The sequence below is a fragment of the Juglans regia genome, chromosome 16 (genome assembly GCF_001411555.2).
Source record: "Juglans regia cultivar Chandler chromosome 16, Walnut 2.0, whole genome shotgun sequence".
Lineage (NCBI taxonomy): Eukaryota > Viridiplantae > Streptophyta > Magnoliopsida > Fagales > Juglandaceae > Juglans > Juglans regia.
The window spans coordinates 20391501-20416792 of record NC_049916.1 but is presented as its reverse complement, the minus strand read 5'-3'; the positions used below and the strand labels follow the sequence as shown (position 1 = coordinate 20416792).

Genomic DNA, 25292 nt, shown 5'->3' with positions numbered 1-25292 from the left:
CCTTTTTATGCTATATAGTTGCTTAGCTGTTGTATTTGTTATTCTTGCCCAAATACTAGGCTCAAGAAGATCCCATGGAGTCATTGACAGGTATTTGGGCACGATTTGCAAAATCAATATTTTAAATTTCGTTTGATTACACAAATTATCTCATTTAATTATTATAATTTTTTTAAATTTTTACATAAAATATAATAAATAATTTAATTTTTTTAAATTTTAAAATAAAAATTATATTTTAATAATATTTTATTTTATTTTTAACTTTTATATCATTTTATCTCATTAGTGTAATCAAACGACTCCATAAAACAGCTCTCCACTTGGATGAGAATGTCCAGCCCAGGGCCAGCACAGAGTTGCGATGGACGAGGTTCAGGTTGTCAAATAAATTTATTAAAGAAAAGATTTTCTCACGCTAAAGCTAAAATCAAGCCAAAATTGTCGGAACAAGAAATGACAATTTAAATCAATAGCGTGATCATTCCAATTATCTAGATCCCGCATTTACAACAAATAATATCGTACCAGATGCGTATCGGTTAAGACATTAAAATAAAATATTTTTATATTAATACCATTTCGTATTATTTTAAAATTATTGATATATAAATAAATTATATTTTAAAATAATAATTTATATATGAATATATATATAAATTATAAATAATTTAGTCTAAATTAAAGATTAAAAAATGAGCTTGTAATTTAAAAAAATAAAAATAAAAATTGAAATATCGACCAGTACAAACTAAAATATATATAATACCTATATCTGCCCAGTGACCAGTACGATAAATACTGACTATACCGACCGGTATAGTACAATATTTGAAATACTATTTACAAATGTATAATATTTGGAGACGTGAAAAGTGAGTGAAGATGGAGGTGTAATTTGTAAGAATAAACACAAGTCTCGATCATTTGCTATTTACTTGAGCTGTCCTTCACTAAGCATATCTGGGTAAATGCATATAAGAATTCTATAAATGATAATAAAATGATTTATAAATAGTTTTGAAATAATTTGACTTAAAATATTTTATTAGATTTTGAAAAATGAGAAAGAAAAAATTGAATAAATATATTTAATAGAAGTTCTTTAACAAACACATATATCGCCTCAAACATATATTTATTAATAGAAGTTCTTTAACAATCATATATATTTAGTGCATGTTTAGAATTGCGATGAAAAAAATAATTTATAAATTTAAGACTTATAACTTATAGTTTAAGTAATAAGTTATATTATCAAAAATTTATTTACTATTTAGTAATTATATATTTAAAACATTTTCAAACATGTTATATTTGTTTGAAAACAAGTTAAAAAAGTAATTTCTGAGATAGAAATGATGATCGTTTTATTTTTTTAGAATTATGACTATATCTTTAAAAGTTTGAAAGTTGTAATTATATAAAAATTGTATGAGTAATTTCATCTATTGACAATTTTTTTAAAAATTTAAACTACATTTCGGATTATTCGAAAAAATACGTTTGATAAAAAACATCAAAATGATGCTAATTCTCAAGTGTACTTTAGCTTATTTGAGATTAAAAATTATTTTAATATATAACACCTAAACAACTTAATTTTTTCATTAAAGAGTTTTTGAGCTATGTTACTCATCATTTCCACACATCACACTTATTTTTATTTTATTTTATTTATTTATTTTACATTTATTCCTCTTAAATTAATTGAATTATTCTACTCATCATTCATATACTATATATTTGATAAGAGACAAAAATATAAAGAAATAAAAAAATGTGATGCTTTGGGATGAAAAATAGAATTTCTAAAAGAGTAATGATATACACACAACATATTTTCACAATATATTTCACAATAATATCATAAGATGATGATATTTTTATAAAATAATATTATTTTTATAAGATGTTTTACAAAAATATCTCTAATTTAAAATATAATTATGTATAATGTTATAAAATATATTATGTGTAAATCATTTTTCTTTCTAAAAATTAAAAATGGGTGATGTTATCATGTCAAGGGTCATATGTGAAAACAAAGTCCATATCACCTTTCAGGCTTTCACCAATCCATAATGCTAGCAGTTCATTTTTGCTACTCTGCCTAACAAAAAAAAAAAAAAAAAAGGAAAATGTTAGTTTGTCTTTTTATTTTGTTCATTCATTTTGATTACTTATATATTTAATTTTTTAATATTTTTTTATTTTATTTAATAATTAAGAAAATAATTTTTAATGTATTGATGTTTTTTTTTTTTTTTTTTAAATTCAAAATTGCCTAACGGTCAAATGGAACGGTGCCATTCAGGCAACAGAGTAGCACTGCTCAAAAAAAGAAAAAAAAAATACACACACACAACTTAGAATAATTAATATTTTATCACATTAGTATTCTGATTATTGATTGTTTATATGCAATAAAGTATAAACCTTACCAATTTAATAAGGTCCAATTTTTCTTAGGGGGAATTATGAAACAAAGTATGGAGACAATCCTTGAACATCTCTCATACAAAGTCAATGAGATAGGGATGGACTATAAAATGCAGGGTACCACCGCCCCCAATTTTTTTTTTTATTATTTCTAGAAAATACATTTCTCCTTAATTTTAAAAAGATAAAAATTATTTTTTAGTCCTACATAATTTAAAATATATAACCCCTTAAATACCAAATAAAATAATCATTTTTTTCCTTGGTTTTCTTGTTATTTAAATCTAGCCCAAAATCTTATGAAAATCTAAATCTAATACAAGAACTTAAAAAACTTCAACATCTAACCCAAAATGTAATTATAATATTAATTAGACTCCAAAAATGAAATTCTAAATCTGATCCACAACTAACTATAAGATTACGACCATTTGGTTTTATAGATGGTCTCAATCCATCTCATCTCAACATCTAAATACCATTCAAATATAAATACTTTTCAATTTCAATTTTTCAAAATTTTTCATCTAATTATTATATTCTAACAATATTTTAACTTTATAATATTTTTACTCAATTTTTTTCCCATTTTATAAAATTTTATAAAATATCTTAATTCAAACCATTTCATTATTATTCACAAGCATTCTCGCTATTATTCACCTATTTCTTATTTTATTTGTGTAACCAAATAAGGCTGTCATTGTCCTAGGAAAATCAATATTCAACTTTGAGTGTTTTTTAGAGACTTTGAATGAGTTATGTATTTACAACTTGTCGGGGGTAAATACACTACTTATTATGAGACATGTTACATTTATAAAATAAAGTTAGAATATAAATATTTTTTTAATGTTAATTAATGTAGTAGGTTTCTACATCAAGATTCAAAGTATCAATACTTGCGAGAGAAATCTTACACAAAAAAAAGTCTACATACTGATATGTTTAATCTGATTGTAAAAATTATTTTATTGTAAAATAAATATAATGTATTAGTCAATATATAAATTGTTTGGAGGAAAAAGCAACACATTAAATTGTTATTTAAACTTATTTTCTATAATCTTAGGAAATTATACACTAAGGTCCATATAGATGTTGACCTAAGTTGAGATTAATTGAGTTATTTATATATAGTTGTGAGTTAAGATGGTGAAGTAAGTTTTGCAAGGTCTATCTAAGATGAATTTATATATATTTAGATATTAATGTGAGTTTAGATATATTTATGGGAAGTTGAAAAAGATTGTGGGTCTCGCATATAAAGAAGTATTGAGCTGAAAAATGTTATAGGTCGTATGTGTAAAGAAGTTTTAAATTAAGATAAATTTAATAATTTGAGAGTTGAATATTTAAATACTAGACCTAATTCGTAATAAATAGAGCTTACATTCAATAAGAAGATAATCGAATTTATTATGTGATGATAATTTCAATGAATTGTTTAGTAGACATAAGCGAAGCCCATTTCAAGACGCAAGATCTCATCCATCCATGCAGGTTTTTGGAGCCCCCGGAATTAACAGTTCACGCAAAAATTAGTCCAACGAACCAAAATCTCGCCCTTTCACTACTCAGAAGTCAGAACCCCAAACGCCACACGCTTCGCATAAATTCTTTTCTTCCAAATCTCATCTGTGATTTTCCGCCATATGAGACCCGCTCTTGATATTCTTCTGGGCTTTCACTCTTCGTGCCCTCCATGATCATTGCTGCCGAACCCACATTTTCAGGTACTGTACCTTTGTAAATTGCGTGGCACTCAATTTCTTTCACCTCCTCGGATCTTATTTTCATTATATGTACATTGCCTGCGCCTTTGAATTTTTAGATACAGAGCTAGCAATAGCTCTTTCGTATCGTTTATGTCTCTGGAAGTTGTTGAGTTTTTGAAGGAAAAAAACTTGATGGAAATCGAAGTTTCTAGTGGAACATCCTCTAGAAATAGGTTGGATCACTTGAAAAAAGAAGGATCCGAAGAGACCCATTTGCGAAACCTCGAGCTGGAATCATCTGATGACGTTCCTGGGTCTAATTACCAGTTCCGTTCAATGAATGCCCTGGAGATCTTGAGAGAATCCGTTAGGATTCTCCGCTACAATTCGTCTGGGTTTATGATTATCACCGCGCTGCTCATTTCCCCCGTAGCTGCTGTACTTTTATCGAACGTGTTAGTGAATCGGTCCATTGTGAAGAGACTGACTGTCAGGCTTCTGTTGGTGGCCAAGTCCAGTGGACTGCCTCTCAGGCCTTTTGTCAAACAGTCGTGCCAACATTTCGCAGAGATGATTGTTTCATCGGTTATGTGCTTCCCTTTGTACATCACTCTGTCGTTGTTATCAAAAGCTGCTGTGGTTTACACCGTAGATTGTAGTTATTCGAGGAAAAAATTTGATGCGACCAAGTTTTATGTGATCATTGCCAAGATTTGGAGGCGGCTAGTTTCGACATATGTGTGGGTGTGCATGTTGATTGTTGGTTGTGTCACATTGTTTTTTGTTCTACTTGATGTTGTATGCAGTGCATTTGCTGTAATTGGGTTTTCACCGGATCTGATTGTCTATGCTGCTATGATGGCTGGGCTTGTTTTCTCTGTTATTTTTGCCAATGCAATCATTATTTGCAACATTGCTATTGTGATCTCAGTGTTGGAGGATGTTTCGGGACCGCAGGCAATGCTGCGGTCCAGTGTGTTGATTAAGGGCCAGACTCAAGTGGGTCTTTTGATATTTCTTGGATCCACAATTGGGATGGCCTTTATTGAGGGGTTGTTTGAGCACAGAGTGAAGACCCTGAGCTATGGAGATGGGTCTTCGAGGATATGGGAAGGGCCTCTTTTAGTGATCATGTATTCCTTTGTGGTGCTCATTGATTCTATGATGAGTGCAGTTTTCTACTTCAGTTGTAGATCTTCCAACATGGAAGCTTTGGACGGTGAAGGCCACTCAATACTAGAAACAATGGCTGTTTCTGCTGAAAGGATGGTCATTCACTGATGTTTACAAATCTCAGTAGAATACTTTTGATTGAATAACATGATGATGGGAGCACCAAGAAACAATTAGGATTTGCATGATCTCACCAGTGATGAGGAACAATATATTGGCTCGTGGGTACATCTTCATAAAGAATACATATTGCAGGCACTAGCCTCTAGTGGTTCCCAATTCTTGGATGGATATTTGACTCAAGTACATAGATTTGCTTCTTGCTGATAACAAGGCATATGGATTGAAATAAGGCATCAAAAAGCTCTGTAACTCTACTGGAGCTATATTTTGTTACAAAAAATCTTGGAAATTTCCATCATATTGACTTCAAATGTATAATGGATATACTTCTGTCATTGTTGATGATACATAATTGTCTTCAAAATCATTTCAACTTCATTTGTAGAGACTACATATTCTTTTAGTATTGAAATACCAAGCAAAAAAAAACTTAGCTATGGATAATTATTGTTTCCGGGGATTCATTTTTTAATTTTAGCTTTACTTGATAATAGTATAATATCACTATTGTATATTGATCTTGTTAGAAAAAAAATGATGGTTTGTTTGAATGCTAAGGAAAAAGTCTTTGGCCTAAGATAATGCTGTGTTATGTAGATGCAGGGATGAAAGAATTCCATGATATCATGTTGTGTGCATTTGATGAAAATCTTTTCATCGGATTTTTTTGGAATGACTTGAAACCTCACCGAGACAGTGCATTTGTACCCATCCCGTGGAACATCCGATAATTGTTCTATGCAATGTATTAAACTGGTCAGGTCTTTATCATCTCTTTCCCCTTGAAAATCGAACTTTGCAAATATTGGTTTGGTGGTGCACGATTTTGGGTGCCATCACTTTGGTTATTTTCGTGTAAAGAAGTAACAGAGGAAATTAACCTATTTATTCACCACAGCCGATTTCGTCCGTTCATTTAGTATGTATTTTGGAAGCAAGTCAAACTCTTGATTCAAGTGAGAGTTCTTAAAATTTGTTTGACAATTGTTTCTGTCATCTATAGCATGTTGAGACCGACAAAATACTACTATTCACAGATCAACTTAAATCATTTGAGATCACGTTAGCCTTAGGGGGGCCATGACCTCCCCAATATGTTTTAAAATTTCAAAATGCTCCCTAAATTTTATTTATAATTCTATAAATATAGAAAATGACCCGCCAAAAAATTTATGATCTCCATATACTCTTTAAAATTTTAATATACCTAGAAATGCCTCTCTTTTTAAAACTCCACAATGAAATATGTTATAACGAGTTGGGTGAATAACGTTTCATGCTTTTTATTGAATGGTGCCACAAGTTTTCTCTAATAGCCAATCCTAATACAAGAATAGTAAAAGAGTTATCAGTTATATTGGTGTGAAAAATAGAAATTGTCCAATAGAAAATGAACTCACATGATTTTCAAGCTTTTCTTTTCTTTGACAAGAATAGGCAATCTTCATTCATTAAAAAAGAAAAAGGAAAAAAAAAAGAAACTGGTGAACCAAAATTTTAACAAGATTATAACAACAAAAGATTGTAGTTTTTTCATTACATGAAGCATTATTTTTATAATTTCCTTAGGGAAAACCTTGTAGTTCTCACTTTTATTCCTCAAGGGTCTACTAACCACATGATATGATATCATTGTACATCCATCTCAACAGTTTGCGGTTGTATAATGATAGAAATACTGCAAGTTTTACTTTAAAAGTTTTATAAAACTGACGTGTCATCTATTAAAAAAAAATTTTAACCGACATTTATTATATTAATAATGCCTTCACAAATCACATTGAATTTATAAAATTCTTTATAGTAGGGTTTAGGGTAAATTTAACATTTTCCTCTATATTTATCTTGGACCTTAACATTTCTTTTTTGAAAAGGAAAATGCTCTAGCCATATAGGAAATATACAAAAATGAACTTACAAATTGATGTGGCTTGATATGGTATGTCAGATTGTAAAGTTACTTTTATTATAAAGTAGATCTAACGGATTCTATAAAACCACATTAGTTTGTGAGTTTACTTTGTATAATCTTTGTATCTGTAGCACTTCTCAAAATAAAAAAATCTGGATAGCAGCCACTATTTGCACACATGATGTGGCCTAAACAAATTGACCAATTTCTCCCTAATCCCCCCCTCACCCCAAAGCCCATCTCAGGTCATTAGTATTGGTCTATACATATACATATGCAAAGTCATATTTGCATAATATGACCCTAAAATCCTCCACATTGGCTTATGCATATCTAAATATTTAGCTACCTATGAATAATGCTTATCTAAATTTAGATAACCACTATTCACCCTACAAATCATATTTTAATCATTATTTCTCTCTCCTCCCACTCTCTCTCACACAATCCTTTTATTTTCTCTCTCCTTCAACAACAAAACAAACATTCACTTGCACATTCATTTTATTATTATAATATATTATATATTTTTTTCATTTTATTATATTTTTAATATAATATATAAATGTCAAATGTATGTAGTGGATGTTAATTGTAAATTTATATATAAAAAAATTGATTTTAGCAAAAAATTAATAATAATATGCATAGCAAAAAATTGATTTTGTCTTAATATGCATAAGCCAATATGAAAATTTTGCTTGAATGACAAAGTGGATATACAAAATAGGTGATTTTGCATATGCATAAACCAATGCTAATGCTCTCAGTCCCCCTCCATTTCATCACACACCCCTCCCCCTTGATCTCAGTCCCACACCCTTCCCCCTCCCGTATAATTTTAGGGCACGGTGTGCATCTAGAGATCTGCGGAAGAGAAGAACCCGCGTCCAGAGATCTGCGCCACTGTAAGGTATTTTTAAGTGTTTCCTTACTTGGGTTTGTGACTAAAAAATACCTTATATTGGTTTGTGATTGTAGTCTCTCATTATCTAGTTTTGTGCTGTCAATGAGGATTAAGGATCTTTGCAAGGTTAATTTAGGTTGTTATTCATATAGACTTTTTAGGCTGGTTGATTATTTAAGTTTGATTATGCAAGTTTGATTATTTGTTATTCATATAGATCTTTGTCGTCAGTGATATATAGACTATGCAAGTTTGATTTAGGCTGGTTGATTTTGTTATCTTTGCCTTGATAATAGAAATGCAAGTTTACAGGTTTTACTTATCTGATGGATCTTTGCAATGTGTTAATTGAATTTTGATCAAAGAAATTTCTTAACTGCTGGATTTTTTTTCATGGCTTTACTTACCAATTTTCAAGGTTAATTTAGGCTGTTATTCATATAGAGAAGTTGTGTATAGCTGATAAAAAGACTATGCAAGTTTGATTTAGGCTGGTTGATTTTGTCATCTTCGTGCATGCAAAGTAGATTCAAGTCTACCACAATTTGTGTAAACATATTCTAGAGATGCAAAGCTTTTGTGTTAAATGGATGTCAAAATAATAAGAACATGAAGCATATAAGATATGTATTAACTACTGGAATGTGTTAAATTCATACAAAATTTCTTATATAATTTAGAGGTAACAGGTCAACTTGTATTTATGATTATATATTTGTTATTTAATCATATTAATGTAACAAAAATGTATAACATTCTTGCTTTGACCAAACTGCAATGAAAATTATACGGGAGTGATAGTCAACAAGGGTACAGAGAACTTGACATTAAGCATCTTTCTAAACCTAAGTAAGCAAAGGTGTGTACTCAATCTGAAACCAGAATCTACTTTAGGGTACGTTTGGATAGTGAGAATATTTGAAAAGTATTGATAATATTTATGAATAGTTATGAATAGAGATTATAGTGAATTTGTAGGTCCCATTGAGAGTATTTTGAGTTGTTTAGATGTGTGAAGTATATTGAGTTGTTGACTTTTGGATAGGTAGTTAAAAAATATGTGGGTCCCATAAATATTGTAGTGATTTTATTTTTAGTAATAAATATTATAGTGATTTTATTATAGTATTTTTTAATATTAATAAATATTATAGTGATTTTATTTTATTTTTATATATAATAATGATAAATATTATAATGATTTTATTTTTAATTTATATATAATAGTGATAAATATTATAATGATTTTATTTTCATATATATAATAGTGATAAATATTATAGTAATGTTATTTTTTATTTATATATAATAGTGATAAATAGTGATTTTATTTTTTATTTATATTTAATAATGATAAATATTATAAAATATTTGTGAATAGTTTTGAGTAGAGCTTGAAGTGTGTTTGTGGGTTTCATTGAGAGTATCTTAAGTTGTTTGACATGTAGAATATTTCTAATAATACGAGAATACTTCAAAAGTGTTAAGATATGTTGGCTACCCAAACGTAGCCTAAAACTACTCAATTTGGTTGATTTTGTTATCTTTGCCTTGATAATATAAATGCAAGTTTACAGGTCTTATTTATCTGATGGATTTTTGCAATGTCTTAATTGAGTTTGATGATTAAAAAAATTTCTTTAAGTGTTGGATTTTGTTCTTCATGACTTTACTTAACAACTCTTCCTTTATTTATTTAATAATATGGTCAATATCTTTTTATTCTTTTTTACATAATTCCAACTACTTTTTTAACAACTCCGTCCTTTCCTATATACAGAAGAGCTCCCTCGCGCATAGGGAAAACTGAACAAGAAGTTCTGTCAATCGCTCTAAACAACTCGAGCTAGTGGTGCTTCTCAGATTTTATTAGCCACACTTTCTAGGCCTCTGGCCCTCGTCGCCTTCTTTACGGCTCCGAAAGCACACTGGTCACTGAGTGAGGAGGTGAGCAAAGTTAACGTTCACGAAACTTTATGGATTACTCTCTCCTCCGCTTCCTATACCATTCCGCATTTTATTTCGGATTTGGGTTCTTTTTTACTTCCGATTTGGTCTGAATATCGGGTCCAAAGCTTATCCAACCTGATTTCGAACCGCCTTATATACTTGCTTGTTTAGATGTTGGAGCTAGTACCCGAGCTCTTGCATTTTACCTGTTTGATAAGATGCGTGAAAGAAATGTTAGCAACCAACACCGGAGCAGAACACTCTCGTCTTACCTCAAAAAATAGTTGACTTGTATTTTCATTATTTGGAAAGTAAAAAAGATGTTAAACTCAACACTTGATACTAATATTGCTGATAAATCAAATATAGTTGCAAAAAGTGGTTGCAATGCTTATAAAAAAAATGTGATTGCAATGCTTATAAAAAAGTGGTTGAACTTAATGAGATGAGCTACTCCTGTGCGTTTAAGTATAAGAATGGTGATGCGGTCTTGAATCTTTTGACTATTTGCACAAGTCTGTCAAGAGAAACGTAGCGTATATCTTTGCTATGTATTCTCTAGAGGACAATGCTTGGATGCACACCAATGTGCACCCCAAATATGCACACTAGTGTAAATGGTTTTTCTTTCCTTTTCTTTTAAGTATTTTTATACATCTTTAATCATTAAAGAAAAAAAAATATAAATTTATTAATAGTCAATTTCTTAACCATTAAAAAAAATTAAAATATATGAATAGGCACATTGGTGGTTACATTTGAGAGTCATGCTAGCATTTTTCGTTCTCTCTCTCTTTTTTTTTTTTTTTGACTCCAGCATTTTTCATTCTCTAAATGCCAGTCGAACTTCTGTTGCTTTTAATGATACTCTTTTTTAACAAAAAATTTATACAATTTCTTACCATTCACATAATTTTTATACACCATATTTTTTTTAATTTTTATTATTTTTTTCTTTTATCAAATATTTAATATATGAATAATGAATAGATAAATTAAATTATTTTAAAAAGAATAAATTCAAAAAAAATTTAAAAAATTTTAAAAAAATGTGGTGTGTGATGAGAGGTTGCGTAGCATTACTCTTTTTCTAATCATGCATATTTATAGTCTCTCTCTCTCTGTCTCTCTAGTTCATGGAGATCTTGGGGAACCCTAACTTCGCTGAAATATGTGGCAGGACTGAAATGGACAGCTTCCGCCAGGAGAAAGTACAGAGATATGAGGAATTTGTTGATAAACGCTTGAAACCAGATCTTGTTAAGGCTATTGCTGAACGGTATGCGTTTTCTCTTATGCCTTTCTTATTTCAGCTGAAGTACTTAAAATTATATCTAGCCGCGCCACTCCTTGGAGGAAAACAATGCCATTTGGGTGGGTGTTGATACGTTTTTAAATTCAGAAAATGTAATTGCAAGAAATATCTTATTCTTTCTTATAGGAGATGTTATCTTGTTTGAGGCGATATATGTGTTTGTTAATTTGATTCCTGGCTTGAAACATGACATTCTGACTCAGTCACTTGAGTTGGTTTAACTTGGTTTCATTATAATTTCAAAATTGAGAAGTTGAAGAAGAAAAAGTTTCTCAATGGCTAATCCCTATATTTTTGGTAGTGCTTTGTTAATATGTTGATGGTGATATGAGAAGTGGGAAGAAGCACTGAATCTTTCAACAAATTCATTTGTAGTTCACTTATGTTTATGTTCTTATTGTGCAGGGACAAAGTCTTTGAACAACAAAAAACGTTGTATCCTTTCCCTTTTTCCTTTTATCTCGTTATGTGTGTGTGATAGGTAGCATATGACCTACAGACTCAAAGACTTTGTATCTTTTCTCTTTTTTCCCTTCTCTCTGTGTCTGTGTAGACTGTGTATGTGTGACAGGTAATACGTATTGTATGCCTGCATGGGACTGGATTTATCACCAAACACCCCATCCCTTCTTTAATGGGGGAGGCATTGCCATTTGATCCAAGGGCCATTGGCTCATCTAATCACATTTCTTGTGGAATATAGTTTGTTTCCTATTTCCTTGACTTGCTTAGGTGCTGGGTGAGAATCATAATCTTTGTCATTCAGCAGAAACTACTTATTGGGAATAAACTCTACTTTGAATCAAAACCCAAGTTGTTGATGCTTGTTACTTGACCGTATGCACTTATAGCTCAGATTTGCGAAGGAACATAGAGAATCTGGAGAAAAATAGCGTAACCAGTCTTAGGACAATGGTCAATCTTGGCTCTGAAGTATACATGCAAGCTGATGTGTAAGTCTCTAACGTCTCATTTTTTTTAATGCTTCATGTTTCTGTTTTCACGCTTGTACATGTGTTTTCATGTATGATACACAATCTATATCCGCCATATATTTTTTTTAATTTGTCTTCTCCTGTTTCATGATGGTAATAAGTTTGGTAATCACCATCATCATGGATTATGTTTTTTTTTTATAAGTAATAAGTAGTTGTATTGATAAAGATAGGCATAACCCAAGTACACTGGAGGTATACATAAGTACACCAAATTAAGAACTAGAAACTGTTACAAGAAAGTTATGGAAGCTGAGACCATTTAACTCTAAAGCAATGGCCCACATAAATAAAGTCTTCCAAAAAAATCTCCCAAAATCCTCCCAGGAATGTTCGTGATCCTCAAAAAGTCTATCATTTTGTTCTCTCCAACAGGACATAGTTCTGGCCTGTGAATTGAATGAATTGTTTCAAAATTGGGGTTTTAGATACCTGTATAGTGCATAGAATTTGCATCTGCCATGTTAAGTGTTTAAAGATTTGAAAAGCATGAAATACTAGAGCAAATGAACGAATTAGTTAAGTCTTTTTTTTTTTTGTTCTTTTTTGGTGTGTGTATGTTGGGGAGAGGGTGAATGTGTGGGAGAACATTGCCACTTTTTAAAAGTCTATCCTTGATATTATAAGTACTTTATGTATGTATTGTTTTAGGATGAGGACGATCACTTTGAACTAAACTTTGCATTGAAGCGGCTGTGGCAGTTTTGAGTGGGTTAAATAGTTTCTAACTACATTTTCAGCTGTTTTTAGCCTGATACTGCTCTTTTGTTTTTCTTGGTTCTGGGTTGGTTTCTACATGTTGACAGGCCAGATACACAGCGCATATTTGTGGATATTGGACTTGGATTCCATGTGGAGTTCACCTGGTCTGAAGCTTTAAATTTCATATCACTTAGGGAAGAAAAGTTAGCCAGGTATACTGTATATATTTTATAAAAAAGTGGAGATTGTATCATTTGTTGCCTCCTCGTATACCCTTATGCATGGTTTGTTTATTTGTTTTAACTAATTTTGAAAATGATTAACATACTACTTGAGGTCTATTTGGTTGCCACTATATTCAGGCCTGGTTTGGATAGTAAAGTCTTCTCAACTCATCTCATCTCATTTCAATATCCAAATACCATAAACACTTTTTAACTTCAAATGTTCAACTTTTTCATTTAATCATTACAACTTTCCCACACTTCCAAATAAAATACAAAAAACAATTCAACATTTTCAAATTCTAAAATAAAAATAATATTAAAAAATTATGTTCTAATAATATTTTAACTTTATAATATTTTTATTCAACTTTTTCTCTCTCCTTTCCCAAAACCTCATAAAACATAGTGACTCAAACCATTTTACTACTATTCTCATCTCATCTTATCTCACCTCATCTCACTATCCAAACGAGTCCAGTGTCAATTTAAGTAACACTTTGAACTACTACAGAAATGCTCTTCTCAATTTTTTGGTCTGGTTCTGGAAATTTGTTTTTGCGTACATCAAGTTTCCTCAACCACCACTAAGTTTGATTCTAACATTAATGGTGTCAAAAGGAATTGGATGCGTACTGTTCACTGAATCTGATACATGCATTCCAACCCTTAGAATTTGATGTTTACTGTCTTCACCAATATGGTAGTTTATCATTTACTGAATGTCGCACATGTCATCAACTACACTAGAGGAGTATACTTAAGCTTGGTTGGTATACTTAAGCTAATTGCTTGGTGGGTGTATTTTCTTTCACTTCTTTTCTTTCTTCCTAATAGCTTGGTGGGTATATTTAAGCTTCTTTTCTATTTTGGGTAAATTACATTTGAACTCAATATAATACTGGAATCCATTTTGCAGGCAAATAGAGGAGTATACTCGCTTAATTGCATCTATTAAAGCCCATATAAAGCTGGTATGTTCATTTATGATAATGGTTTTTCATTTCTTCATTTATGCATTTTCTCTGTATGTGTGGTCTTTCAAATTATATTTGTTACACAATGAAGATAAGAAATGTGGTAGTAGGCGATATTTGATACATAGCGATTAAGAAAAAATGTGAAGCAAGGGCAGAAGTGTTCTTGATACTTTGGATCTTAGATTCTTCTTTATGATTAAGACATTCAGTGGCCGTTTCTTTTAAGAATGTTGAGGATGGTTGGAGGTGGGCTCTTGTGGGAGTATATGGTCCTAATATGGATAGAGATAGACGATTGTTGTGGGAGGAGATAGCGGGAGTGCAACATATTTGGGAATTACCTTGGGTGGTGTGTGGGGATTTTAATGTGGTACGCTTTCCTTGTGAGAGGGTGGGGATTTCTTCTTTGACATGGGCAATGGAAGATTTTTCGGAGCTGATTTTCGATCTCAATTTGATTGATCTTCCTCTAGTGGGGGGGTCTTACACATGGTCTAATAGTAGAGGGGGGTCACGACTGGACAGGTTTCTGGTCTCTTCTTCATGGGAGTCTCATTTTCCGGATCTAATTCAGAAGCATTTACCAAGGGTATGTTCTGACCATTTCCCCATTATATTAGATTGTGATGGCTTCCATGGGGGAAGGAGGTATTTCAAATTTGAAAATATGTGGCTTCAAACGGTCGGTTTTGGAGAGAAGGTGTGTAATTGGTGGGCCTCATATTCTTTTCATGGTACTCCTAGCTTTATTGTGGCTTCTAAACTTAAAGCACTCAAGTTGGATCTGAAGAAGTGGAATATGGAGATTTTTAGACATACCAAGGAACAAAAGAGTACCCTATGGAGTGAGTTGAGCTCTTTAGAAGAGGGGGAGGTAAACGAGGAGTCTTCGTTGAGAAAAACTGAGGTGGTGTCCGAAATAGAGAGGGTGTTGCTGTTAGAAGAAATATCTTGGCGACAAAAATCTAGAATGACATGGTTGAAGGAGGGTGACAAATGTTAGTTTCTTTCATAAAATGACAAATTCTCACAGGCGTAATAATGTGATAGAGGTGATTCATTCAGGTACCACAGTGCATCATTCTCCAGCAGACATTCAGGCACATATAGAGAATTACTATGAAGAGCTTCTTAAAGAGACGGAGGTGTGGCCAATGTTTTGAATACCGTACCGGACATCGTACCGGTCAAGGCACTGGAACGAAATATTTCGGTACCGGTATCGTTTCGGAATAGCATTTCGGGATAACGTTTCGGGATAATCGATATATAAATAAATTATATATATAAATATATATATAAATTATATTTCAAAATAATAGTCTATATATAAATAAATGATATATAAATACATATATATAAAAATTATAAATAGTCTAGGCTGAATTAGGGATTAAAAAATAAGTTTGTCGTTTGAAAAAACGAAAAAAAAAACACACACACACACAGGCCGAAATATCGGCCGGTACCGGACGAAATATAGGCCGGTACAGGCCGAAATTTAGTCCGAAATGGCCGGTACCGGCCGGTACGGCCGGTATTTTAGCCGGTACGGGACAGATATAGTACCTGTACCGGCCGGACGGCCGAAACGAAAAATTTCAGCCGTACCAGCCGGTACGGTACGAAATTTAAAACACTGGGTGTGGCGCCCTAAATTGGATGGACTACATTTTGATCAGTTGGATGGTAGTGCAGCTAGTTTGTTAGAGAGACCGTTTGAGGAGTCAGAAGTGCTGCAGGTAGTAAGAGGGATGAACAAAGATAAAGCTCCAGGTCCGGATGGTTTCTCTATGGCTTTCTTTCAAGAAAGTTGGGACATAGTGAAAGAGGACGTGATGAGGGTCTTTCATGAATTTCATTCTTGCCAAAAGTTTGAAAAGTCCCTTAATGCTATTTTCATTGCTCTCATTTCGAAGGTTGCAGGTGCTATTGAATTGAAAGATTTCCGCCCCATCAGTTTGGTAGGCGGGATTTATAAAATTATTTCAAAGGTGTTAGCGAATCGAATGAGCTTGGTGACGGATAAAATCATTTCCAAGTCCCAAAATGCCTTTGTACGTGGACGGCAAATTTTGGACTCAGTTTTGTTAGCGAATGAGTGTCTGGATAGCCGGTTGAGGGCAAGTATTCCAGGAGTCATTTGCAAGTTGGATATGAAAAACGTTTATGATCATGTGTGCTGGGATTTTTTGTTATATATGTTGAAGAGGTGTGGTTTTGGAGATAGGTTGTGCGGTTGGGTGAAACATTGTGTATCATCCGCTCGGTTTTCAGTTTTAGTAAACGGGCAACCCTGTGGTTTCTTCTCGAGTTCGAGGGGCTTGAGACAAGGGGACCCGTTATTTCCTTTTCTCTTTGTTGTAGTGATGGAGGCTTTGAGTCATATGGTGGAGGCCGCGGTAAAGGGAGGTTTTATGGCTGGTTTTTCAGTGGATAACTCTACCTCTGGTACTTTTTCCATTTCTCATTTATTGTATGCAGATGATACTTTAATCCTCTGTGATGCTGAGAGTGGACAGTTGCAAGCTTTAAGGGCTGTTCTTTTGTGTTTTGAAGCTGTCTTGGGTCTCAAGGTGAATTTGGGAAAGTCGGAGTTGGTCCCGGTGGGGGTGGTGGACAATATCAATCAGCTAGCAAGTTTGTTGGGGTGCAAAGTGGCTTCTCTTCTGATGAAATACCTGGGCCTCCCTTTAGGAGCCTCTTTCAAGGCTAAATACATATGGGACGGAGTTGTAGAGAAGGTAGGAAAAAAATTGGCAGGTTGGAAACGGCTATACTTTTCGAAAGGGGGGAGACTTACCCTCATCAAAAGCACTCTATCCAATCTCCCTACTTATTTTCTATCTTTGTTCCATTTACCGGTGGGAGTGGCCAGTAGGATGGAGAAATTGTTTAGGGATCTCTTGTGGGGTGGTATGGGGGAAGAACATAAATTTCATCTAGTGAGTTGGCAGCAGGTGTGTTGTCCGAAGGAGTTGGGAGGTTTGGGGGTGCGTAGTCTATCTGTTTTTAACAAAGCTCTCTTGGGGAAGTGGTTGTGGAGATTTCAAATGGAAGAGGATTCTTTGTGGAGATTGGTTATTGTTCGGAAGTATGGTTGTGATTGGGGGGGTTGGCGTTCCATGGAGGGTAGGGGTTCCTTTGGTGTAAGCCTTTGGAAATTTATCAGAAAGGGGTGGGAGGAGTTCGTAAAGCACACTAGTTTTGAGGTGGGAGTGGGGACCAGAATTAGTTTTTGGTTTGATGTATGGTGTGGTGAGAGTGCTCTATTTACTGTTTTTCCAACTGTTTTCAGATTGGCTGAAAACCAGCAGGCCGCTGTCTCTGATGTATTGTGTTGTGACAATGGGAGTGTTCTATGGAATTTGATCTTATCCAGAAATGCGCGAGACTGGGAAGTGGATGAAATAGCAGGTTTTTACAGCCTTTTATATTCCAAGAAGTTAGGAGGAAATGGGAGGGATAGAATGCTGTGGAAACATTCAAGGCGCAAATTTTTTTCTGTTAAGTCCTTCTATAAAGTGTTGGCAGCTCATCAGCCCATTCGGTTCCCCTGGAAAGGTATTTGGAGAGCTCCCGCACCACCAAAAGTCTCTTTTTTTTATTTGGACTGTTGCTTTGGGAAAGATTTTGACGGCTAACAATTTGAGGAAACGTGGTATGATCGTGATGGAATGGTGTTACATGTGTAAGAGTAATGGCGAATCAATTGAGCACCTTTTCTTGCATTGTGAGATGGCAAGGGAGTTATGGGCGGGTATTTTCAGTCGAGCCGGGCTGTCCTGGGTCATGCCTAAGAGCGTGACAGAACTTTTAGCATGTTGGAAGAGGCAACATCATTGTCCTCAACTCGAAGCGACATGGAAGATGGTTCCTTTGTGTTTATTGTGGTATATATGGATGGAACGGAATGAGAGATGCTTCAACAACAAGGAGAGAAATGCGGGGGAATTATGGAATTTTTTTGTGTTTTCTTTAGTTCAATGGTTGGCTGCTATTGTACTAAAGGGAGGGAATGTTCACGAGTTCTTATTTTCTTTTCAGCTTTCTAGAATGTGATTAGGAGTCCATTTTGTATACTTCCTGTGTACATGGGCGTTGACTAGTTTCTTTCAATCAATAAATTTCTTACTTATAAAAAAAAAATGATTAAGACATTTATGATGATAGTTTACTGATTTAGTTTCCCCTCCGGGAACAAGTCGTCATTTTTTCTTTCTTCTGGGATATAAGAATGAATCAATTTATTTAATTGCATGCAGGTTTGTGAAGGGATTCGGGAGCTACTTCAACTTCCCGCAGATGGGTCTTTAAAAGGGCCTGTTTTTTAACACTTGACGTGAATGTGTATACCTTTTGGTTACTTTTGTTACATGAACTCATTTTATGAAGAGAAAAGAAAACAGAAAGCAAGGAAGTGAAAACAGATAATTATTTGTCAATACAACATGTTGTTGCTTCAGTTGTTAACCTTTTTCTTTGTATGCCCACTTCAGTTGGACTGATTGTCTTTCCCTAGAAAGTTTGGTCAGAAGAAGTTAGATATGAACAATCTTTCGAACACTTTGAATGTTCATGTACAGAATTCCTTCTAAATTGAAGGGAAATTGGACGAAAATTACGCATTAAATTAAATATGATGGCATGGGCCGATGTAGACATGCCCAAATCCAAGTTCGTTTCAAAACTTGGTAAACTTTAGACTCCGAAGAAATTAATCGGCTCATGCCCAGGTTTTGAATTCGGCTGCACTTTGGCCCATCTTTTACCTTGCAATTCCCTGAAGATCTTTGTCGTAGTGTTTCGAAGCTTCTTGATGAGCCACTGGAGTGCTTCTCATATTATTTGTAGGCTCTGAGGGGTGAAGAGAAATTCTCTCCCTACATGCAGCAGACAGGCCTGATGCCGATTTTTTTTTTTTTTTTTTAAATGTCGGGAACCTCTCTAAAGCAGAACCCTTTTCACTCACTTATGTAGAGTAAATCTCGATTTCGTGCACTATATTTTCGAAAGTTTCCTTACATGAAATTAATTAAATCGCTGATTTTTCACTGGAAGGTATGGCTCCAAAGGATTGTTTGCACCCATGAAGAGTTTGAGAGTGAGTTTGACCCATAAGAAATATTGCTAATTATATATAATATAAATAATTAATACATCTTTCCATTATCTTTTAATTTTTTTTAGAGAAATGGTGATTTAATAGATTCTGTTCTTTTTTTTTTTTTTTTTTCTTGGAACTTCTTCTTTTGGTGCAATGCTCGTTACCATTTGACCCTTTTATCCTTGTCTAAGCGTGAAAGGGGGATTCCATCTTCATGAGGATTTCATGGCTGCAACGTCTTACATCAAAACTGATTTCCTTTCCAACTTTTCTGATGACACAATCAACGGAAATTGATGCTTCTCTAGGCATGATACTAATAAGTAACTCTTTCTAAGAGCCGTAGATGTTTCTTGTTCCTGTTCTTTTTAATTTTACTTAAAGCAGAATCCTGGTGGATTTGAAATGTTGCCGAAAATGTTTTCTCAAATGGTTCTTCTAAAGAATAAACAGCAAAGGCTGGGGATATTCCCTTCTCGTTTTTATTTTTATTTTTTTGTATCTACTCCTTCCCTCATGAATCTATGGTACTTTTGAATGTTGTCAAAGCTGCATGCAGACACATAAACTACGTACGTACGCACAGCAATGATCCATGCGTAACCCTTATATCTCATCAATCATGTCAAAAATCAGATTTAATAAATCAGTACACTGTTTCAATACCCTTTGATGCATAATGCAGATTAAGAAATCCAGCCTAAGATGCTAATCATGCTATAGACTTCTAAATGAATAGAGGAGCAGTAATTCTCTCATATAAAGCATATAGGAGGAAGATTGAGTGAGCTCCAAAGAGACGGTTCACCAGTTTCTGTGATCAAAGATGATGAGGAGGAAGATGATGAAGAAGAAAAAGAAGAAGAGGAAGAGCCTATTTCCATTGACTTTTCTCTGCTCCCGACCTGTTCTTGCACCTCCATATGAAGATTTTCTTCAGTTACTTTTTTATCTTCTCTAGTATTATTACCATTATTTCTGAGGTTACTGTGGTGGGATAATTGTTCAGACCTCTCTGTTCCATTTGCCACCAGCCCTGATTGCTTCAGCATTAAACATTCTGGAATCCCATTGAAGGCATAAAGAGAAGCTGAGAACTTACGTTCAAACATCAACCTCTTCATAGTTTCTCCAAGTATTGAAGGTTCATCCCCATGATTCTCCTGCTCCATTGGTTTCACCATTTCCTCTGCTATCTCAAAAGGTGAGCAATAACAATTAGATCCCACTTCATCCACAAACTGCAGATCTATAAGAGCCATATCAAAATCTTCTTTTTCTTGATCTCTTTCTTCCTGATCCTTCCCTTCACCATGACTCTTTCCATCAACATTGGTGCACTTGTTATTATCCACCATATCCAATGCTCTCACACAATCCCCTTCCAATCCAGAAAAGCTTGATGCAAAACTTTGGGCAATGTTTTCGCTAGTAGTTATAGAACTAGCACCACTACTTTCATAAAAGGTGCGATCTTCAAGCACATTGAAGAAATTATCGAAGTGGGGGTCTTTTACTTCTGTTTCCTGCTCCTGAAAGTCAGCAGGCAAAGAAGTTGTTGCTGATGCAGAAGCAATTTGCCTAGCTTTTAGCCTAAGCAAGAGAAGATTGGTGATCTTTGAGGGAAGAGCTGGAGCTGAGTGAAGGCTTGAAGAACAAGGCCAAAAGTTTGTGCGAGTGTTGGCCCCACGAAGCAAGCAAGCTGCCTCATCATAGGCTCTTGCAGCCTCCTCAGCAGTGTCATAAGTTCCCAGCCATACTCTTATCTTCTGGATTGTGTCCTTTATCTCGGCCACCCACCGCCCGGAAGGCCGCTGGCGCACCCCAATGTATCGTTTCCTGTTCCTCCGAGATCCACACAGTGCTGCTACTGCAGCAGCCTCTTCCATCATCTGCTCTAAACCCATGTTCCTATCACTGTTTTCTTCCTCTTCTTCCCACTCACTTCCCTTTCTCTTTCTCACCATATGCTTCTTTTAATCTTCTACCATTCATTCCATTTCTGTGTCTTTTGTATGACGGTTGAAGTTCGCGGGCCTCATTACAGGAAAGGACTCTTCTACAAGGTTGTTTAAGTTTATGTTATGTTTTGATATGTATATATAAGTGTGAGGAGATGCTGTGGAATAAGAGGAGGTTTGAGATGGCCTTGTAGTTATGTCTTTGTTCATAGCTAAGTTCGGCTTTCTTGTTAAAAGCTGATTCTCCTTTTTACTGCCTGAGGAAAGTTCGAGGTAAGTGCATGCAGCCTAACAATCCATACGTGACACTAAAACTGTGGGTACCTTTTATTTTTGTTAATCTCTAAAAATTCTTTCTTTTTTTTTTTTTTTTTTTTTTCAAGTTTGGGGTTTCGAACTCCAAACTTTCAAAAATTCTATTTGTAATTTAAAACTCTGATCAACCAAAACTCTACCAATATCAATCCCAATTAACTAACCTCTCTATCCTTTTATTTTGTGTGATTTATTGATGTTCAAAATCTTGCTTATTACAATCTGTTCCCAGATCTTTCTGTAATTTAAAAAAAAAATGAAAAGAGTAATGCTAATTACACGAGTCTTTGTATATATATATATATATATATATATACTGTTTATGTGAACAGTAGAATATTGTTAGCATTGGGAATCAGTGTCCAAATCACTTCTAAAAGAAAAAGAGAAATAAAAAGAAAACAATGGGATGAGAGTGATGTTAGGTTTTGGATTTGAGCACAAGACTCTTTTAAAACAAAAGTCAGAAACATTGGAGGGATCAATAGCATGAAAGAGACATAATGGATCATTGTGGTTGTACATTGGAGAGAAACAGTTAACCGCACATGATTTTGATCAATCTTCGTTACTAACAACAGATGCCAGACTTGTAAAATGAAATAAAAATTACTAGCCGGAATCCATGCATGCATGCATGATGCATGGGATTAAGACTATATATAGTACTCTCACTTTCTTTATTTATTTATATATTTATTTATTTTGTCGATTGAGAATACGATCTTTCCATTTTAATTATCTACAATAGATTGTATCCTTGGTGTAAAATATAAGATATTTTGATTATTTCACATTATGTTGCTTAGTGTAATGAGAAAAGCTAATCCTACCAAGGATCCATCTGCATCCGATAATTTTTTTTTAATTTTTTTTTTACTTAGTAATTAAGAAAATATTTTTTAATGATGTTGTGAATTTTTTTAATATATTTAAAGATATAAAAATAATAATAATAAATCAAAAAAATAAAAAAGACCAATTGGCCATGGGTATAGCACGGCTCTAACGTAATAATAACTTGGTTGTGTTTGGTTCTTGAACTAAACTCAATTCATCTCAAATCAACCATTGATGAGACCCACTAATTTTTCAACTTTATATAAAAAAGTTAAACTCATCTCAACCTAAAAAAGTTAAATCCATCTAAATGCTTCATATTTTTCCACAAATTAATGCAGGATGCTATTCAATATTTCACTTAAAGATTTGCCTCTAAATTAGAATTTGGCTGACATCAAATTACATAGGACTTATTTTAACAAAAATTCACTCTAAAAAGCTAAATATTATGCATAAGTACTCATATAATGGGGGAGAGTTTGAAAGGCAAAAATCAAAAGAAGAGACGAAGCTGGACCTGAATGCTCATAATATTGTCGTTTTTCTCGTGCTTGTTTGGCTATAATCTTTGAAATTACCACCCATATTATTAACTCTAGCTTGTTCAATTGTTCTTATGTTAAAATTACCGCCCATTAATTCAATGCTCACATACTGATCTGATCAAGTTATTGATGATATCTTGATCTTGATCCGGTAATAATATAAAAATTTGTTCTTTTCCCAATAAAAATAATAAAATTTTATAAATGTTACTCAAGCGATGATCTTAATGGTGAAGTCAGTACTAGTCGCTCATCCGCACGATGCAAGGGAAAATCTTAATTTTGAATTGATCTATTATATCTTTAGTTTTGATTGTAATTTTATTGTGAATTAAGTTGTTTGAATGTGACTTTTTTTTTTTTTTTTTTTTTTATCATTAGTTTTAGTAAAGAGTAATGTTAGATACAATTTTAGGGTGTGCAAGTCTCGCGCACTACCTTTAGAAAAGAGTGGAGTTTACTATTAAAAAATTAACTTTTTCATATGGATTCCATATTATCTACTTTTTTCAAAAATAATACGCGGGGCTAGCACAATCTAAAACTGTAAATATCATTTCTATTACTTTTACTCATCCTAAGAATGGATGACATGGTCCAACATGAGCAAACTTATTATTTCGAAAATTGCATAAAAAAGAAAGAAGACGAAATATCAATAGATGAAAGAATACAAAGTATTCTTGACCTCTAAGGTTTTATAACCTTTAAAATTATTTTAAATTCACAACCTTTAATTTTTTAAATCTTTGGTTCAATAGAAACAAAACTATTTCTTTGAAAATTATATTGCTATAGATTAGAGGCCATTGAATATGAGTTGAGATCTCTTAACTGGCTTGGAATTAGACCCAACCCAAATCCTTAATAGAATACAATAAATGGGTTGGAATAAGTTTCCTCCAATCCATCTATAAAAATGACATGTGTCATTTGGGCATGTGACAAGCACATATCTTTTTAGGTCTATTCTACTGCTTAGAATAGTCCGCTCAACTTGACCAATAGGTAAAATGTATCTTTTTATTTTTTTTTTCATTTTTCTTTTCACATTTTTTAATATTTTTAAAATGATTTCATAAAAGTAAATTCACAAATTGACGTGACTTCATATAATCTGTTAGATCTATTTTATAATAAAAATAATTTTACAATCTGACATACAACATTAAGTCACGCTAGTTTGTAAGTTTATTTTATGAAATCCCTTTATAATTAAAGTATTTCTCTTATAAAAATGGATACATTACACATTTAATCACGGTTGATTTTCAAATAGTATCATTCCTTGAGATATGCTCAAGATTATTTCACATAATACTGGTGGTGAAATCAGAATTTTTCTTCAATGGGTGGGAACCTAACTAAACAAAGAAGAAACCCCTACAATTTGGTATTTTAGGGCAGTTATGTAAAATTTGAATTTCAAATTAGATAAAAACTTTTGTATTATTTATGAAATGACACTATCACATTAGTAGATTGTAAAATGGCTTGTAAAATATTGTATGAATGTGATGCTGCCTCTAACCCAACCTCCCAAGCAGGTTCATCAACCTTTGACAATCAGCACTCTTTACCTAGGGTTCTTCTCTTGCTTAGGAGGATCATTCAAAAGTTTTGACTGAACCATATTGAAGCATATACACATCCTACAGGTCACTAAGGCCCTTTTGGTTGCAACACTCAGCTGAGATCAATTTATTTCAGTCTAATTTTAAACTGAGTCTAACATCCAAATACTCAACTCTCAAATTATTAAATTAATCTCAACTCAAAACCTCCTTACACATGAGACTCACAATCTTTTTTAACTTAACACATCTTTATACGTGGGACCCACAACATTTTTCAATTTCTCATAAATAGTACTAAACTCATATTAACATCCAAACACATCTAAACTCATTTTAGATGGGTCTCACATAACTCACTCTACCTACTCAACTCACTACTATTCATTAAGAACTCAGATCAGCTCAACATTCAAATGCAGCCTAAATGTCCACAAGAATTTAAGGGGAAAAGGTTGGAGTTGGACAATGGGGCGATATTGGGATGTTCAAAATCAGGTCGAGCA

General features: G+C 33.3%; 3 protein-coding genes across 4 annotated transcripts; 2 read left to right on the top strand and 1 right to left on the bottom strand.

Annotated features, from left to right (window-relative positions):
* The first annotated feature begins 3964 nt into the window (after window positions 1-3964).
* LOC108989446 lies at window positions 3965-6164 on the top strand. Of its 2 annotated transcripts, none has more exons than XR_004798579.1 (2): window positions 3965-4178; window positions 6054-6164. XR_004798579.1 is itself a non-coding variant. In XM_035686663.1 (2 exons), the coding sequence occupies exon 2, from the start codon at window positions 4311-4313 to the stop codon at window positions 5439-5441; it is 1131 nt and encodes a 376-aa protein (XP_035542556.1). In that variant the 5' UTR covers window positions 3965-4178; window positions 4277-4310; the 3' UTR covers window positions 5442-5886. The 2 variants fall into 2 exon arrangements, 1 of the variants encoding a protein (XP_035542556.1); XM_035686663.1 differs by lacking the exon at window positions 6054-6164 and adding an exon at window positions 4277-5886.
* Window positions 6165-10027: 3863 nt separating this feature from the next.
* LOC109003231 (protein UXT homolog) lies at window positions 10028-19089 on the top strand. The gene is made up of 7 exons (XM_018981283.2): window positions 10028-10222; window positions 11406-11504; window positions 11946-11975; window positions 12392-12493; window positions 13342-13449; window positions 14381-14435; window positions 18707-19089. The coding sequence occupies exons 2-7, from the start codon at window positions 11413-11415 to the stop codon at window positions 18773-18775; spliced, it is 456 nt and encodes a 151-aa protein (XP_018836828.1). The 5' UTR covers window positions 10028-10222; window positions 11406-11412; the 3' UTR covers window positions 18776-19089.
* Window positions 19090-20303: 1214 nt separating this feature from the next.
* On the bottom strand, window positions 20304-21515 carry LOC109003219 (ethylene-responsive transcription factor ERN1-like). The gene has a single exon (XM_018981267.2). It carries the CDS (start codon window positions 21513-21515, stop codon window positions 20304-20306), a length of 1212 nt encoding a protein of 403 aa, XP_018836812.2.
* Between the last annotated feature and the right edge of the window lie 3777 nt (window positions 21516-25292).